The following is a 17,343-nucleotide window of genomic DNA, read 5'->3' as shown; positions in this document are numbered from 1 at the left end:
GTAACCTAACTGTAATGTTGACATGTCGGAGCATATGTGTGTTCTGCTTATGGTCAGCGCCTGTGCACAAATTTGTGTTCACAAGATGCAGCGAGACACTTAAATGTTCACACATCCATACCAAGAGGATCAGAGACATGTCTGAGCAGAGCTCTTCTGTTACACATGTGCACACTACATACAGGTTCCCCAGAGTTATGTGCCGTGAGCCAAACCTCGGAAAATAAAACCCAAAAATGAAACGTGAGGAACGCAAATAACACCAGCTGTGTCAATTTGATGTTCCTGAACTTTTTTAGCCGAAAGGCAATTAAATATTTGCGTATAACTGCAGAAGCTACTTTGTTCACGTTTGAGAGTGAGTACGTTCTCATTACTTTTTTATTTTCAGTCGGCACGAGCCTACATACGGTCTAAATATGTGTGTTGCCAAGTTTAGGTGTAGCAATATTTTTTGTCCAGAACAAGTGCACCTAAATGTAGCAGAAGATTGTCACTAAGATTAAACTTACCAAGAGTTCGGAGCAACACAAACTGCATTCCTAACGCAAAAGGCCTCTCTTGTTCATCCACAGACCTAAAAAAGCAGAACACAGTCAGTTTTCCTCCACAGCTGAGCTCACAGTATAAGTGAACGCTCCCGCCGTCTCCTCACCTGAGAGTAACGATGATGGCGGAGGGCTGGGCACAGGCGGTGATCAGTGTGACAATGAAGAGGAAGATGAGGAAAGGGATGAGGGTATTGCAGGTGCGGTCACATTTGCCCGACACGGCGTAACCGTTCTCGTTCAGATACGTCTTCACTATGACCAGCTGCAGTTGGTTCAGCTGGTTCACCTGTCCCCCTGACGACGGCGTGATCACCTGCCGGCTCTGCACGCAGCCGCAGTCAGTGTAGTTCCTCACCTGGACGCAGACAACGGCGCTCTTTCAGTACAACGTGTCATTTAGGGTGAGAGTGAACCGATTGTGATGTCACTCTTGATTACCGCATCGCACCTTTTTTCATAGTTTTGGCCGGGGTGCGACTTATATTTATACTTGTATACTTATACTCCGGAGCAACTTATATGTGATAATATTTGTTATTTTCACTCTTGCAACCGCATTTCATACTCCAGTGCAACTTATATGTTTTTTTCTTCTCTATTATGCATTTTTTGGCTGGTGCGACTTATACTCCGGAAAATACGGATATTATGATTATATAATACAGGATTTTTGCCCATCATTATTATCATTATTAGATATATTTTTGCTTATTTTAGGTATGTAGAATTTACCTATTTGAATATCAGTAAGTTGTATTTTTTTTGTATCTGTGAAATGTATTTTAAAACACATACATAAATAAATTGTATATAATGATAATCTGTCAATATAAAACATGAAAGTCTGATTCTCAAAGTCTGATTCTTTTTTTTGTTGTTGACATAACTGGATTGAAAGCCCATCACTAAATATGTATATAACCTCTTGCTGAACCAAACACAAAATATTGAGAACGTCTGCAGACTCTGTGACTCTGTCGGACAAAGAATCTCTACATTTCCTTTCCTTTTGTGGCTATAATTCTCCCTCTAATATTGTGTGGCCTCAGACTTCCTGCACTTTTATGAGAGGAATTTACAGACACAATCCATGTAATGCTTCATGTGACAACAACAGACTTGACCAAAACCACTTGTATCGCTCTCCCTCCATTCTTTACGTCACACAAAGGCCTTTATGGGAGTTGAGTATTTCTTCCACATCAGACCAAAGTGCAGAAGGCGTGAGTGGTGCGTTCAGGCTCACCCCGGTGCTGTCGTTGCCCACAGTGCTGCATCCTGCCAGACACGGGTTGAAGTAGGTGATGCCGTCGGAGCCGCACACCGGAGCGTACTCGTGGATCTTACAGCCGCAGTTCACGTTACAACTGCCTGTCAGGTTCCTGTGCGTCAGCGTCAGCGTCGGCCTGGAGCGGGAGAGACAACAGAAAGAGTTACTAATTGCACACTTTTCTTACAATTATCTGCATTTTATCGTGAACCAAAAGCTGCCGTAACAAGTGAATTTCTCCAGTGTAAAAATGTCCTGTTTCCTCTGAGGGCAAACTAACAAACTAACAAGTATCTACTCATTTACGAGTCTTAAGCAGAATTTGGCTGACATAGCTCTTCTAATAATCCCTGGAGAATCCCAATAACGGAGCGGTAATCAGGCGCAGAGGAGAGATGGCGTGGGCAGTGACACCTCTGATGTCCCAGGGGGCAGCGTGTGGGAACCAGGCCTTCTAGTCAAACAGGACTTTAGCCCGGACTAAAGCGGAGGCACTGAGGCGAGACGCACGTTTTCTCTTGAAATCTCTGCGGAAAGACCTAACATCACAACACACTACACCACACGCATTTTCAAATGTATACCGGTAGTTCTTAAAACCTGGTTAGGAATTTTGTCTCCTCCTATAAACACTTTGGGAGCAGGTTGGCGAGCGTCTTGTCGGGAGTTGCTGCCTCATTGCCCTGATTACACTTGTCCTTTCCTTGGATGTACTGCGGCCTCTGATGAACCCTCCAGATGTTAGCGAGCAGGAGGCGGCCGGTGTTGCTTAAAAGCTCAAATACAGCCCCAAGGACGCAGCCTAATCTAGTTTAGTACTACTGCATCAGAACACAGGGCTGTAATACCACCATCAACGTTGCAGGTGTAGAAAACGGGTCAGAAAAGATTCAGAAAGATGCCGTTTTTTGTCTGCCCAATTCTAAAGCCTTGAACACAACTGCAGTTCTGTTACATAACTGAACATGTTTGCTGGGGCGCTAAGCCGCAGACTGCTGGACTGACCGGGCCGGGGCTAGCATTCCTCATGTGGGTGCTAAAAGTGAGAGAGGTCCATCATAATGAGTGGTCCTGCTGGTCACACAATCCTGCTGACCCCTTTAGAAACACTGGCCCCAACAAAGGCAGCACTTATTAATGTCAGATCAAGGCCCAAAGGGCCACTGCAAGTATTTGGCAAATAATCACACTGGTAACGATGTGAAAGTGCTCGGTGCCTATGGCCTAACTGAACATTTGAAGTCTGAGACACGTTTTATTTAAAGATCATTAGATCTTCATTAATAGGTTTACTCAGAGAGTCACTCAGTAGCTTAGCCACAGACCTTTTCTTCATCATCATCATCATCATCATCATCATCATCATCATCATCATCATCATCATCATCATCATCATCATCACTGTTTATTGTTATGTCTTTAATCTCACTCGTGGCCCAGCCCACTATAAAGGATCTACTGAAACAATGAAAAAACTAGTCCTGCTAAAAAATGTCGTAATAGTAACTTTGGCTTTTTCAAATTGGGCTCCAAATCAGAAACAGACGTATCTTTATTGTTCGTTATGTTTTTTTGTTTTTTTTTAAGTAATCAACTTTCACATAGAACATGCACAAATGATAAGCAAAACGATCAATAAATCCTTGCTATCATAACCACAATGGCACTGTATTGGATGCATCTCATTCAAGATTCTTTAGGATAGAATTACACTTCCCACTAGTGTTCTATTCTTACTCCCAAACTTAGAACAATGTGTACAGCAGGTGCAATGTTAAACGTGTCAGAAGACTCCAAGGTCGCGGCCCGTACTCCAGTCGTTAGCGTGTCTATAGGTGTTGTTACGAGCACGTGTCGAAGATGCCGGGCGTGCACCTCGTGTTTGTGTGTGACAAACTGTTAACTCGACTGCTGCAGTGGTGTCGAGCCTTCAGAAATAGAGGTGGGAGAGTGAATCACCAGCACCAGGAGCAGATGCGAGGGCTGCTAATTAATCAGTCACGCTCCATCACAATGACACAACACATGAAGAGGACGGAGCCGTGACACCAGCGCGGACACGTACCCCCCTGTGGCACTCATCACTTCACATTCACATGAAAACGTAGACGATTCGGAGGCGAAACGTTCAATTTGGAACAATTCTTATAACCAATGATGTTTCAAAATAGTTACATTAAACGAAAAAGAGTTAAAAGAGAGTTTAAAAGGTTGGAATCTTGGCAAACCAGGCTCTGTATTCATTTTCAACAGTTTTTATAATGATTTCTGCTGCATTTGTATTGAATTTACTTGATGTTTGTGGTGTCCAGGCCCATCCTAACTGAGATATTGCCATTAAATTCAAGACTCAAGCTTATCTTTTAAAATAAATGATAGTTGGGGGAGCTCAGTGATGTCCCGACAGTGACAGGAAGAAGAATTTGGCACAGTAGTTCAGCACCTGTGTCCTTACCCAGTGGTGTAGGGGATGTTGATGCCGCCCAAGTTGATGCTATCACAGCCCACAATGAAGAGAGTGGAAAAGCAGAGCAGAGACACGCCGCTGCAGATCATGGCTAACTTCGCCGACTCTCGCGCTCCCAACTTCAGCTTCTTTATGATGTATCCCCCAAGAACTATACCCACTCCGGCGCTGGGTACAATAATGAGACCTGCAAGGAGGAGGAACATGTGAAAGGATGTCAACAATGTATTTTTTTAAGTGTGATGAACGCGAAACAGTCACGAGGCTTCACACTTTGTCTCGTGACTGCCTGCTAAGATAGGAAAAGGCAAAATTGTACACGAACAGAAATAACTTGATTGCCAATATATTCGGGCAGCGCTGCGGGCCGAAGCAGTGTGAGTAATCCCAGCCTGTGCCACTACAAGTCACGTGCCCCGTGTCCAGCAGGCTTAATGTCCACCGGCTGTTGGCAGGACGGTCAGGCCGCTAAGTGTCATCACGGCTCAGCTCAGAGAGTCCTGCTCGTCTTCTTCAGTCCTGGGAGCGTGTCTAAACCACGGCTACAGTAGGGGAAGTCCAACAGCTGTAAAATGATCTATCAGAAGTGACGGATACAGTATGTACTAAACCTTTGCTCTCTCAGGGATTATTTGTCAGCTAAAGCACATATTATTATACCAAAGCAGCATAAGCCACATTTTGCTCCGTTAATGGCTTCACATAGACATAGTGTGAATGTGATATCATGTACTGCGATTCAAGAGATCTGCTCAGTACAATGTCTGTGATTGTAATTTATATCAAGCTGTGATTTACAAATCAAAATATGCATTATTGAATTCATCAAAATGAATAAATGTATGCCAGTTATAAAAGTACACCACAAAATATCATCCTTTTATTTCAAATATATTGATACTATAAGGACTATATATATATTTTTTTTACATTACTACTACTATCATTATCATTCATTGTTGTATGTTGCACCTTAATGCTGAAACAAGTCCTTAATTTGTGAATTTTGTTCACTAACAATGGTACTAAACCTTTTTCTGATTCTGATATAAATCACTCAGTGGTAATTGGTATGTTAGTGGCTATTCAGCTATCAGTTGTCCATAGATTAGATGTTAATATAACACTTATTAATGCTCTGTCATTTTCAAGTCCTTGACATGGTGGTTTACAGCTCGCTGACTTCCTCTTAATAAACCACCCCTTTTGAAGTAGACTGCTGTTGTCAAGGTGACAAATGACATCCGCCTGAACACTGACACTGTCTTAATTCTGTTAGATCTGAGTTTTTGACACAGTCGATCATGGGACCCTCTTACAGAGACTAGAGGACTGGGTGGGCATCACTGGCACTGCCCTAAACTGGTTAAGGTCCTATCTGGAAGACAGGAAGTACTTTGTTTAAATTGGTAGCTGTGTCTCAGACCACATGCCCCTGACCTGTGGGGTGCCCCAAGGGTCAGTCCTGGGACCCCTTCTGTTCAACCTCTACATGCTGTCGTTAGGTCAGTTGATTCGCAGTGAAAATCTGAATCAGAAAAAGATTTATTGCCATTGAACAATGTTTCTAAACATAGGAACCTGTTTCACATCAAGACGTCTCATGCAGACGAGTCAGATCTATGTTTCACTGACGGCAGGTGAATATGGACCAGTGGATTCACTTTGTCACTGCATCCAACAGATCAGTTTGTGGATGTGGATGCAAAACAACTTTCTCCAGTCTTTCTCAAGACTGAAATCATCATCTTTGGCCACAGAAACAAAGAGTCCAGAGTCTCTAAAACCTACAAATCAAGTTAGAAATCTGGGGGTAATAATAGACTTGAACTTTAACAGCCACGTCAAATCAATAACATCAGCAGCTTTTGACTATTGAAAAAACATTGCCAAAAGCAAAAGTTCAGTTCTATTTTATGATTTCTGTCATGTCTTTGTGATTTTAGTGCATTCTTCCTGTTGTGTAAAGCACTTGTGTTTAAATTGTGCTCCACAAATAAACTTGTGTTGCCTTATTAATATTATAGTGTATGTATAAAACATCTAAAACCAATTAACAACAATTAAGAGTATTAATGGGAAGAAAATAGTTAATGGCTGAATCCTTGGACACAGGCCAAAGAGCATTAATAAGTAACTACATTGTAAATAATATCAAGGATGTTACCTTTAATTAGTGGTCCATAATGTTTGGATTCAATGGCATATGCAAAAGCATCGCACACTGTTGTGAAAGTAACTGTAGACATTACAGCTTCAGTCTGCAAAGCATGAGGAAGTATAAAAATAATGATGGGAAGTGGGCATTGCTCAGATAAGAAGTATGAGGCACCACACAGAGGCCTGTGTGCAGCGGCCACTGCAGCAGCAGCGCGGGGATGCACAGGGAGGTGGAGAGATGTTAAAGCTATTTCTGCTGCCACGACTAATGAGCATGTAGAACAGAAAATCCCACCACTGATCAGATGGAGCGGAAAAAGAGATCCAGAGTTCAGATGTTTTACTCATTAGTGACTATGGCTAAAACTCATTTCAAACATTTGCTGTGTGCTTAATGTTACTGTAAACAATTCTGTCTATCTTTTTGCAGTTCACTATTCACACTTTGACATTGCGATGATGAGTGGGGCTCAAACCTTTAAAAGAATGACCTTCCTCCTGCTTCCATGAACCACAGTGTACATTGTGTCCATTGCACTTTTTAAAACTTCCCCTTGTTTCACTAAGATATGAATAATGCTGACTAAAACCTAATCAAACACTATTATATTATTCCTTTTAAACCTTGCTAATGCAGCCACAACAAAACGAACAGCCCTGACCAAAAGCACATGGACATTACGTGTGGTCCACTCAGTCCTCTTGGTCCTTCACATGTCACAGTGGGTCGGCCCATCTGTCCTTCACGCAGAGGCACTGTGTACCCAGCAACAACAACAGACCCCCACCGCCTCCTTCTCCTCCATCACCTCCTCCCAGCAGCTTGGCATCGCCCAGTCGCCATGGTAACTGCACCACCCGTTTGCCCTTACCCCTGTATCCTGGCAACAGCAGATGAGATGAGGCAATGCTACTGTGCTTTGCGTGTTTATGTGGGATGACCATATGCCGGCCGGCAGAAGACACGGGCCACAGAGAAACACGGGAGCCACGTCTGCCCTCCAAGGCCATAATTGAGTTCTCAATCACTCCTCGCTGCATTAATCCTGATGGCATATTAGTATTAAAACCAGTGGCTCAGACGCTGGGATTACAGGCCGTCCATACAGTATGTGGTGCTCATGATGACTATATGTAGGAGACCGCCGAGTTGCAGCGGGCGGATGAAACGGTGGCTTATTACAGAACGAGACGTACTCTGACTCATAGCACACGATTCAAAACATCCAGACTCACATGAGGAGGTGAGAGAACGAGGTGAGAGCGGGACAGATCTTAAATGACTCAAGTAATAATCGGGATACCAACCGGATGTATATCTGAATAAAAGGTAAAATAATACATAATCAGTTCAAGAGAGAATGACTGTGTGCGTTCTAATGCGTCTTACCTGTGTATATGCTGGCGTTAGAGGCCGGGATGCCAAACTGTGACTCTATGAACTTTGGGATGAAGGTGATGAAGGCGGTGACGATGGCGCACTCGGCCGTGTAGGACAGGCTGACGAAGAGGAACGTCATGTTGCCCAGGATTTTCAGAGCTGCTTTTGGGAGGTCTGGACACAAAAATATAAAAACAAAACCGTACTTTTAAAAAACATTAGTATTACATTTGATTGACCTGACTGAAATGCAGCTTTGAATCCATTTAGCATCTTCTTCCTGTCCGTCCACCTGTATCTATTCAAAAAACACTGTATTACACCCACTTTTCGTTTGAGTCTCGCTTGCACTTTCAAAAGAGTCGATATGCCAACGGTTAAAGCTACAATTAAGAACATTTACAGTATCTCATTAATCCTGCATTAAGCTTTACCCACGTTTATACTACTGTAATAAAGTGAACGGGATTCCTAAATGCCTTTCAAAACAGACACACATTTGAAGAAGCGGCGGATGGTGGACACATTACTGTCCTCGTTTCACGCACGGCTTCAGGCGCAGACAACAAACAAGAACCCTATCGATATGAATCCTCTGACGACTGTCTCTTATTAACGACACAGCACAATGCGGTCTAATTATACGACAGGTCTATCAGGAAGTGGCTTAGGCGTCTGTGTTTACGCCTGAATGCGACGAGTACAGAAATAAAGCGAGAGCTGCAAATCCGATCCTGGTTCAGTATCAAGGGCAGGCTTAAGGTCACGGTCTATACCACCCTCTGTATATAAGTGTTACCAGGCAGAGAGGGGGGGTCTGCTCTTCACTGCTACTTCTGGGGGGCTAAATGGAGAGTCAACCTAAAGATTAGATTAGTCCCTCCACGCTGCTTTTAAAAGAACATCTACAGACGGGGCAGGGGTCGCAGCAGCTTATACGGACGTTTAGGGCTGCAGGCAACGCTATGCTAAGTGATGTCCAGGCTTTTTCTTCACACATTATTGATCCGATGTGCACATGGAACATCTTCATGAAAGTAAAGCGAAGGAAAAAGTAAATATTCTGCAGAATTGATGAAGTAGTGGAGATTCATGACTTTGTTCGAGTTTCTTTCTTGCTATTTATCCATGTTTTGTCTCTTTGTCCTTTACTTTCAGAATTTGGGGAGTTGTTTTTAGTCTGCAAATGAATGTCCTGAACTGTGGTAGTGACTTACAAACAAAAAGTTTCACACGGAATTTACTTAACAGAAGCGTGCTGAAAAATCCTTCCCCAAGGTCATGTTTTGCACGAGGCTGAGTGCGGGCCGTGTGACAGAATGGGATCTGTGCTTTCCTATGGGAGCTCCCACCCTGCAGTCTCGTTATGTTAAATACAAGTAGTAGTGCGCATAGTAATAGTACAACTGGCAAAAGGTGAGAAACTACCGGAGAATTCATGATGTTATGCATCTCGCTGGGCAGAAGAAATGAGTCTGTTTTTATCATAAGACACCACCTTATCTACCCATGACTGCACTATCTGAGGACAGGCATAATGGCCAGCAGCCAAAAGAAGGCGTTTATCTGCGCCTTCCAGGCTCCAACTTTATAATCAGCTTTTTGAATTTATCTTGAAAACATTGACTTCTAAACAAAGCTGTAGTGTGTTCCTCTGAATGTGTGTGTGGTCTGCCATAGACATTCTGCCAAAAGTCTTAAAATATTTGTCTGGAGCTTACCCACCCCTGTGCAAAAATCTCTATTTTAATGAATTTTCTAGCACTTTATAGATGTCAAGTATGGACAAAGTGGGGTTTTATCACTTATGAGAGAAACTAACCATCCTTTTATTGTGTGTCTCCTGTCCAAAAGCACTATCTTGGTGCTAATTTGGCTAATTTTGTCGAGGAAGAATAAATGTGGCATCTGTCGGCATATCAGCGGATCAAAGTTAGAGGAACGGCGACACTAAATACTTCATTTCTGTGGAGTTGGGGGTCATCAGGGACTGGAAGGGCACAGATGGTGGGTTTCTATCAGCGCCTGTGAAACCTAAATCACCCAGTCAACAAGCTGCACTTTTTTGGACATTTGTTTGAGGCATTAAACGTTATTATATTTGAATTTAAGATGTGAATTTAATAAGTGACAGAGTAAGCCGACCTAAAACAGCACAGTTTCCTTTCTATAGAGGCTAGTTTCAATCTAAACAAGTATAATCCTTCTGGAGGAGATAAAAATACAACACATAATAGAATTTGCAGAGTTTTAAGCCCCATCCTTGTCTATGAGCTCGTCAATTAATCAATCTCCTGCCGCCTTACTGTACAACACAAGGCTGCACTTCATTATTTTCTCACTCCCCTGTGGCCACAAAATGCTGATTATTGTTTTCAGTCCACCACAGTTTGGAAAAGGCCATAATTGCATTTTTCAGCGCTTGTTTATGATCTAAAGGGCAAAAAGCATCACTTAAATACAGCCGATCTTTCACAGAAAATGCTGAATTGGTGCTATGGACACAAACACATCTCCACAGAAGGACAAGGAGGGAGGAAATACATTACAGATCTGAAAAAGTGGAGTGCTTTGGCTTGCAGAAATGGTCACAGTGTGCACAATATAACCTGCTGGGACAAGGGAAACAGCGCGCTCGTCCGAGAGCAGACACCCGATATACTTTACTGTCTGTTAGCATGAGATAATTAGCTTGGTGCTTACGCTAAACACATACTAGGATTCACTGCGGTTATCTCGGCATGATAAAGGCACTGTGTTTAGCCGGGCTGCAGTCTGTCTTCTGCCGTCCTCAGTGTGTGGAAACGTGACTGCGTTCCCCCGAGAGCTAATTTAGAGAGAGACGGAGGAGAAGAAGAACGAGCCGTCTGACTGTGGAGGCCGAGAGCAGAGAGGGGACTGGGAAATACTGGAGCACAATGGAATATAACTAGAGAGGGGTTCTCCCAGGGAAAACCGGGATAGACCTGGTGAATCCGGTTTAGAATGGAAAAGGAGAAAAACATCATGGAGCTGACACTTACATTCAGGGGTCTGGGATTATACAGAAGAGAAGGGACGGGGCCGTTTTAGGATGTTTACTGATCATTTTTCCTCTAGACAACAATTTGTGTTTGATTATTGTTGCATATTTGCATCATAGCATATTTAAATCAAGCCATGGGTTTTCACTCCTGTTGGATTTATACATTTTATCTTACTAATGTATCATGTATTTTGCTAAACATGTATTTTCGGAAAAGCAATAAAAGGATTTAGACCCATCAACTCCACAAACACAAACTATTGACATATTAAAAAAGAGGTACATGTATTTTGTTTTTATTTTGCTTGTAAATGTCAGTAATCTTTAGTTATAACGTATAGGACAACGTGAATGACTTAAAAGTATTCTTCCTTTATACAACTCATGCCACCAGAGACCTTCATTTTGTACATTCGATTGGACATTTAAAAGTGTTCAAACACAGAAAGGTTGGCTGTGAATTAGCTGCTTCATTAGACAACCATCCTCCAACCTTAATCAATATTATCTGTACAAGACTTCTCACTGGAGCCTTTCCCATAAGATAAGATGACTAATTCTGGCATTGATTAAATTGTGGGCCATTTGTTCATCAATAGTTTGCCGTTTGTGCAACACCTCAAGACCAAAGGAGGAAAAAACATGGTAAGAAGTGATGTAATCTTCCTTTCACCTTTGATGTCTTTGCCAAAGCCCATAGAGGAGGAAACCTTCTGGCTTTTGGTGCTGGATTTCTCCTTCATCACTTCATCGTCGCTCGACACGTCTCCGGGCGAGCTCATCTTTTTCTTTTTTCTCTTCTTGTGACGTGGAGGCAGCTTTTTGGGAAAGGCAAACATGGGGAATATAACCAGGAGCATGGCGACAGCACAAAGCAGAAACCCACTCCACCTGAGAGAGATAAATAAATACTATTAATCCCCCAAAAATGGGAATTCAGGAGTCCTTGTGGCTCAATCAAACATTTGATCACACAATAAAACAAACAGACCTTCAATATAAAACACACACATAATAGGAAAAAAGATCTACAGTAACTAATAGTGACTGTGTCATTTCACCCAATTAAAGGGGATTTACACAATATCTTTCATGTAATAAAGTTAAATCTATCTATATGCCCCAATACAGATGTATTATGAAAGCAGCTGTTCGGGTGAAAATGAGATGTGTCTGCATCTAATCATGGAATGTTTTATTCTCCACGAAGCACAAACTGTGCTGTGCTTTACCAATACTCATTTACTCATCCAGTTGTGAAAAGTGAGTTTTAAATTAACTCGTTTTGTTTTTCCCATTTTTAAGACAGTAAAAATCTGGCACAGCATATTTACAATAGTCAATAAATAAAGCTCAAGTTCAACATGCAAAGTCTGTCTACTATATAAAGACTTGAATCTTAAGTGTGACGGGTGTGCACATCCACCACCGCACTGAGCGTGTCCAGTGCCACATACGGCTGACCTTCTTTACCAGCATTTGCAGCCTCTTGCTGTTCTTGGTGACCAGGCAACTTCTCCAACACACTGCCCCATTAAAGAGGAAACTGGTCATGACTTATAGAATATAGAAGACTTAGAACATCAGATTAGCTCCTCAAAAACATCAAATGCCCTCAGCCCTCTCTTATAAAGGGCATCTGTGTTTGAGGTCCAGTCCAATGTGTCCTCCAGGAGAACTTCCACACATTTGTAGGTCCTCAGTGTATGCCGGCCGGCTGAAAGGTTGACTTTGTTCTTCTGAAGTCAAAACCATCTCCTTCATGTTTAGCATGAGACAGTTGCTACACCAAAGGCTGAAGGTGTTGATGGTTGGTGTATTCACCCTCCTTATATTCCTTATACACGCCACAATAGCCCTATCATGTATTAGAAGTCAGCAGTGTATAGTGTGGTGCTAGAACCGTGTGCTGCTCAGTGCAGTATCAGACAGAGTTTCCCATCCTAACAAACTGTGGTCATCTCAGAAACTCTGCTATCTGAGAGGTGAATACAGCCCTAAGACACTGAGCTTTTCTTTTAGTAAAGAGGGCTGAATGGCAATAAACCAGCCCTGTGTCTCCAGATAATCTTAGATCCAGTGGAGCATATAGATTATAGATGATAGCATCCTCCGCCCCCATGACCCCCTCCAGTAGCCAAACTGAAGGGGGTCCAGGGTTTACCAGTTAGTATCTGTAACTAGACTGATATGAACGTTGTATTTACCAGTTCCCTACAAAGCGCGGATCGTTCTGGTCGATGTTGACTACGGTCTTGGGGTCGACGTAGAAGCCAATGAGCACGCCTCCCAGCAAGTACCCCGCAGCAGGTCCAAGGGCCCCCATCACATACATGATAGCTGCAGAAGACAGAGAAACAGGGATGTTGGAATGGTAAAAATGCAGGTGCAGAACATGAAAAATGAAAAAAGAAAATGATAAATATATGTCTCAAGGATTGTTTCAACAGTTGGACTGCTGTGGGTTCAAACCAAGACAAATACACCCAATAATGATAGATATATGGTCTGTGCAGCCAATATTTACCATTCCTAGATAAAGTTGTTTATTGCCTTGGCTAAGAACTGCACTTTCTGAATACTTCTTAAGCCTAATTTCTCAACTTCTTTGAAAACTTGAAAACTTGGAGCACCACTTTAGAATGGCTGGCAAAGGACCTCCGTCACCTTTTGCACAGGCTCATTAATTCTGAGAATGACACTGTTCTGTCTGAATGTTTAAATCACATCTGCTCATTCCCCTGGTGCGTCGTCCGGCCAGTCAACCTGCACCGCCTCCGCCCTGAGGTCAGCGCCGGCTCCTCGGAGACCTCAGCAACAACGGCCCCTGAAGCTCGGGAGGTCGGACACGGAATTGGAAAGTCATTCTCCTCTTTCCTGGTCCGGCCAACTCCAGCGGCTCCGAGGTGAGCCAATCATAGTCCGTCGCACGGTGCCACAGGAAGGGAAAAACTCATTAAAGTTAGATAACCCCAGTTGGACAAGTGGAAAAAACTCCCGCGGACATGAAGTCGAGACGCAAGTCAAAGCCATTTAGCAGCGGTAATCAGAGGGCAAACTTTCTATAATTACACCTGGAACATTGCTGCGGGCAGAAAGGCGTTAGTGTGTATCCATGTGCATGGCCGGCATAATCTTTTAATGAAGGCTGCCTGCATGGAAATCTCATAAAACGTTTGACTAAATTAATTCTCTCTCCCACTTCACTGCAGTTATTTTCTCATTTCTACAGGAACCTAATGAAACACACAGTGGCCCTCTCACACGCAGTTATCTAGATCCTAGTTTCTTTATTTATGTCTCTCAAATTTCACATTGCTGGATTCACGCTGGCACCGGAGCTACTTTGAGGCAGCAGGTGTGCCGTGTCCAAGTCCAAGTGTCTCATCTCAGCTCCATCAGCCGCCAGGGCACCTCTCTGTCTCGTTACATAACACGCGCTGCCGGAGCCCATCAATCCACAACCACTGCACTGCTTTTGGGCAGAGCAGAAATGAAGAAGCCAGTCAGGTTCTTCAAAAAATAACAAATGTCTGTGTCCACAAATTACATTAAATGGTCTTTTCATGGTCATTTCATAGTTGTGTTTATTTTCTAGTATTAAACTATGACATACTGTATGATGATTTGACATTTTGTTCGTTGTAAGCAATATAAAATGGCTTGATCTTGATTTTATGTTTTTAACTGAAACATGGCTTGACAAAAACACAGGAAATGTAGTTCTGATAGAATCTGCTCCACCCAACTTTAAGTTTGAATCTGAAACACGAGAAAACAAAAAAGGGGGTGGAGTCTGTGCTGTCTTTAGAGATGAAATAATTACCCGCAGGTTGTCTTTTGGGGTGTTTTCATCATTTGAGTATGTATCCTTTAAAATGGAGCTAAAACAGTCTCCATTCATTCTCTTCATTGTTTTATACAAGCCTCCCCAGCACAGCCAAAGTTTTATTGATGATTTTACTGAGATGCTTTCAGTCGTATGCACAGACTTTGATGGTTTGGTCATTACAGGTGATTTCAATGTGCATGTTGATAATATTTGTGACAGAAACGCTAAAGAGCTTGATGCTGTCCTTGAAACCTTCAGTCTTACTCAGCATGTGAGAGGCCCCACCCACAGCAAAGGACACACGCTAGATCTCATAATTATAAAGGGGGTAAATATTTCAAACGTTAATGTGATCGATGTTGCTCTGTCTGATCATTTCTGTGTCTTCTTTGACCTGTCTGTTTCTCCCAAACCTCCGGTTGGTCCTGCAGTTGTTCAGAGGAGACACATAAGTGATGGCACAGGTGCACTGTTTATGGAAATGATAAACTTTGAAAATGTCTCATGTTCTAATGTAAATGATTTGTTGAACTCTGTTACATCTAGTGTTTTGAATGTTCTGGACACCATCGCCCCTATAAAGGCTAAAATGGTTAAAAATAAGCAGAAGGCGCCGTGGAGAAATGATGATTCGGTCAGGGCACAGAAAAGGGAGTGCCGCAGGGCCGAACGTCAAAGCTCCAGGTTCAAAAAGAGATTTACAAAGAGAAGCTGAACATGTACAACCTAATCTTATGTAGAACTAGGGAAAGATATTTTTCTGAAATAATTGGAAGCTGCAGTAACAACTCGCGTGTCCTGTTTGCCAAAGTAAACAGATTAACAAACCCTCCAGCTCAGCTGCTGTTAGAACTCATTTCCACATCCAAGTGTAATGAGTTTGCATTATTCTTCAACGACAAAGTTCAGGGCATTAAAAAAGCTATAAATCCCACAATGCAAAAAATTACCCTAAAACCACCAAGACACTTAGAGCTAACTCACTTTGCACCAGTAACTGACAAAACTGTCCATGAGATCATCACCAGTCTGAGTTCATCTACATGCTGCCTCGATGTGGTACCCACCAGATTTCTAAAGTCTGTGCTGAACAGTTTGTTAGCACCATTCACTCACATAGTTAACATGTCGCTTCAATCTGGAACATTCCCAATGTCTTTGAAAACTGCGGTCATAAAGCCTGTCCTAAAGAAGAGCAGTCTTGATGCCGCAGTACTGAGTCATTACCGGCCCATCTCTAATCTGCCATTTTGGGGCAAAGTCCTTGAAAAGGTTGTTTACCAACAGCTCACAGATTTCCTCTTAATAAACAACTCATTTGATGTTTTTCAGTCAGGTTTTAGACCTCATCACAGCACTGAGACTGCTCTTGTCAAGGTGACAAATGACATCCGCCTGAACACTGACACGGGCAAAGCCTCAGTCTTAATTCTGTTAGATCTGAGTGCTGCGTTTGACACTGTCGATCATGGGATCCTCTTACAGAGACTAGAGGACTGGGTGGGCATCACTGGCACCTAAACTGGTTAAGGTCCTATCTGGAAGACAGGAAGTACTTTGTTGAAATTGGTAGCTGTGTCTCAGACCACATGACCCTGACCTGTGGAGTGCCCCAAGGGTCAGTCCTGGGTCCCCTTCTGTTCAACCTCTACATGCTGTCGTTAGGTCAGTTGATACGCAGTGAAAATGTGTCCTATCACAATTATGCAGACGACACTCAGATCTATGTTTCACTGTCGGCAGGTGAATATGGACCAGTGGATTCACTCTGCCACTGCATCCAACAGATCAGTTTGTGGATGCAAAACAACTTTCTCCAGCTGAACTCAGACAAGACTGAAATAATCGTTTTTGGCCCACAGAAACAAAGAGAAAGTGTTAGCGGTCACCTCCAGAGTCTCGCCCTAAAACCTACAAACCAAATTAGAAATCTGGGGGTAATAATGGACTCAGACTTGAACTTTAATAGCCACGTCAAATCAATAACATCAGCAGCTTTTTACCATCTAAAAAACATTGCCAAAATCAAAAATATAGTGTCAAAACCAGATTTAGAGAGACTTATCCATGCGTTTGTCTCCAGTAGATTAGACTACTGTAACGGCCTGCTCACTGGCCTCTCCAAACGAGCTGTAAAACAGCTGCAGTTCATCCAGAACGCTGCTGCTCAGGTCCTGACTAGAACCAGGAAGTATGATCACATTAGTCCTGTTCTCAGGTCTCTGCTCTGGCTCCTGTGGCTCAGAGAATAGACTTTAAAGCAGCTCTGCTTGTGTATAAGTCTCTCCATGGCCTAGCACCAAAGTACATCTCAGACATGTTAGTGCCATATGAACCATCTCGGACTCTGAGGACCTCAGGGACCGGTCTTCTGCTGGTGCCCAGAGTCAGGACAAAACATGGACCGGCCTCCTGCTGGTGCCCATAGTGAGGACTAAACATGGGGAATCTGCGTTTCAGTTTTATGCAGCTAAAATCTGGAACAGTCTTCCTGAAGATGTGAGACAGGCTTCTACTCTGACAATGTTCAAATCTAAGCTAAAAACAGTTTTGTTTAGCTGCGCATATGACTGAAAGGATTTTTTCTTTGCACTCTTCTCTTTTGTTTGTGATTTTATTAGTTTAGAAAATCAGTTGGATTGATAATTTTTAATTAA

At 42.8% G+C, this 17,343-nt stretch overlaps 1 protein-coding gene across 1 annotated transcript in view; it reads right to left on the bottom strand.

The window, feature by feature from the left end:
- slco5a1 (solute carrier organic anion transporter family member 5A1) overlaps positions 1-17,343 on the bottom strand; it is a 34,177-nt gene that overhangs the window by 2,753 nt on the left and 14,081 nt on the right. The window contains exons 2-8 of the mRNA XM_072450760.1: positions 13,062-13,194; positions 11,528-11,745; positions 7,839-8,003; positions 4,277-4,475; positions 1,798-1,957; positions 656-906; positions 513-577 (exon numbers count right to left, since the gene is read on the bottom strand). Coding sequence (XP_072306861.1) covers positions 513-577; positions 656-906; positions 1,798-1,957; positions 4,277-4,475; positions 7,839-8,003; positions 11,528-11,745; positions 13,062-13,194 — 1,191 coding nt within the window. The remainder of the gene's footprint in view (positions 1-512; positions 578-655; positions 907-1,797; positions 1,958-4,276; positions 4,476-7,838; positions 8,004-11,527; positions 11,746-13,061; positions 13,195-17,343) is intronic.

Source organism: Eucyclogobius newberryi, unplaced genomic scaffold, assembly GCF_026437365.1.
Source record: "Eucyclogobius newberryi isolate DKJ021-1_F unplaced genomic scaffold, fEucNew1.0.hap1 SCAF_18, whole genome shotgun sequence".
NCBI lineage: Eukaryota > Metazoa > Chordata > Actinopteri > Gobiiformes > Gobiidae > Eucyclogobius > Eucyclogobius newberryi.
The sequence above is the reverse complement of the archived record's forward strand: the minus strand, read 5'-3'. Positions and strand labels throughout refer to the sequence as shown.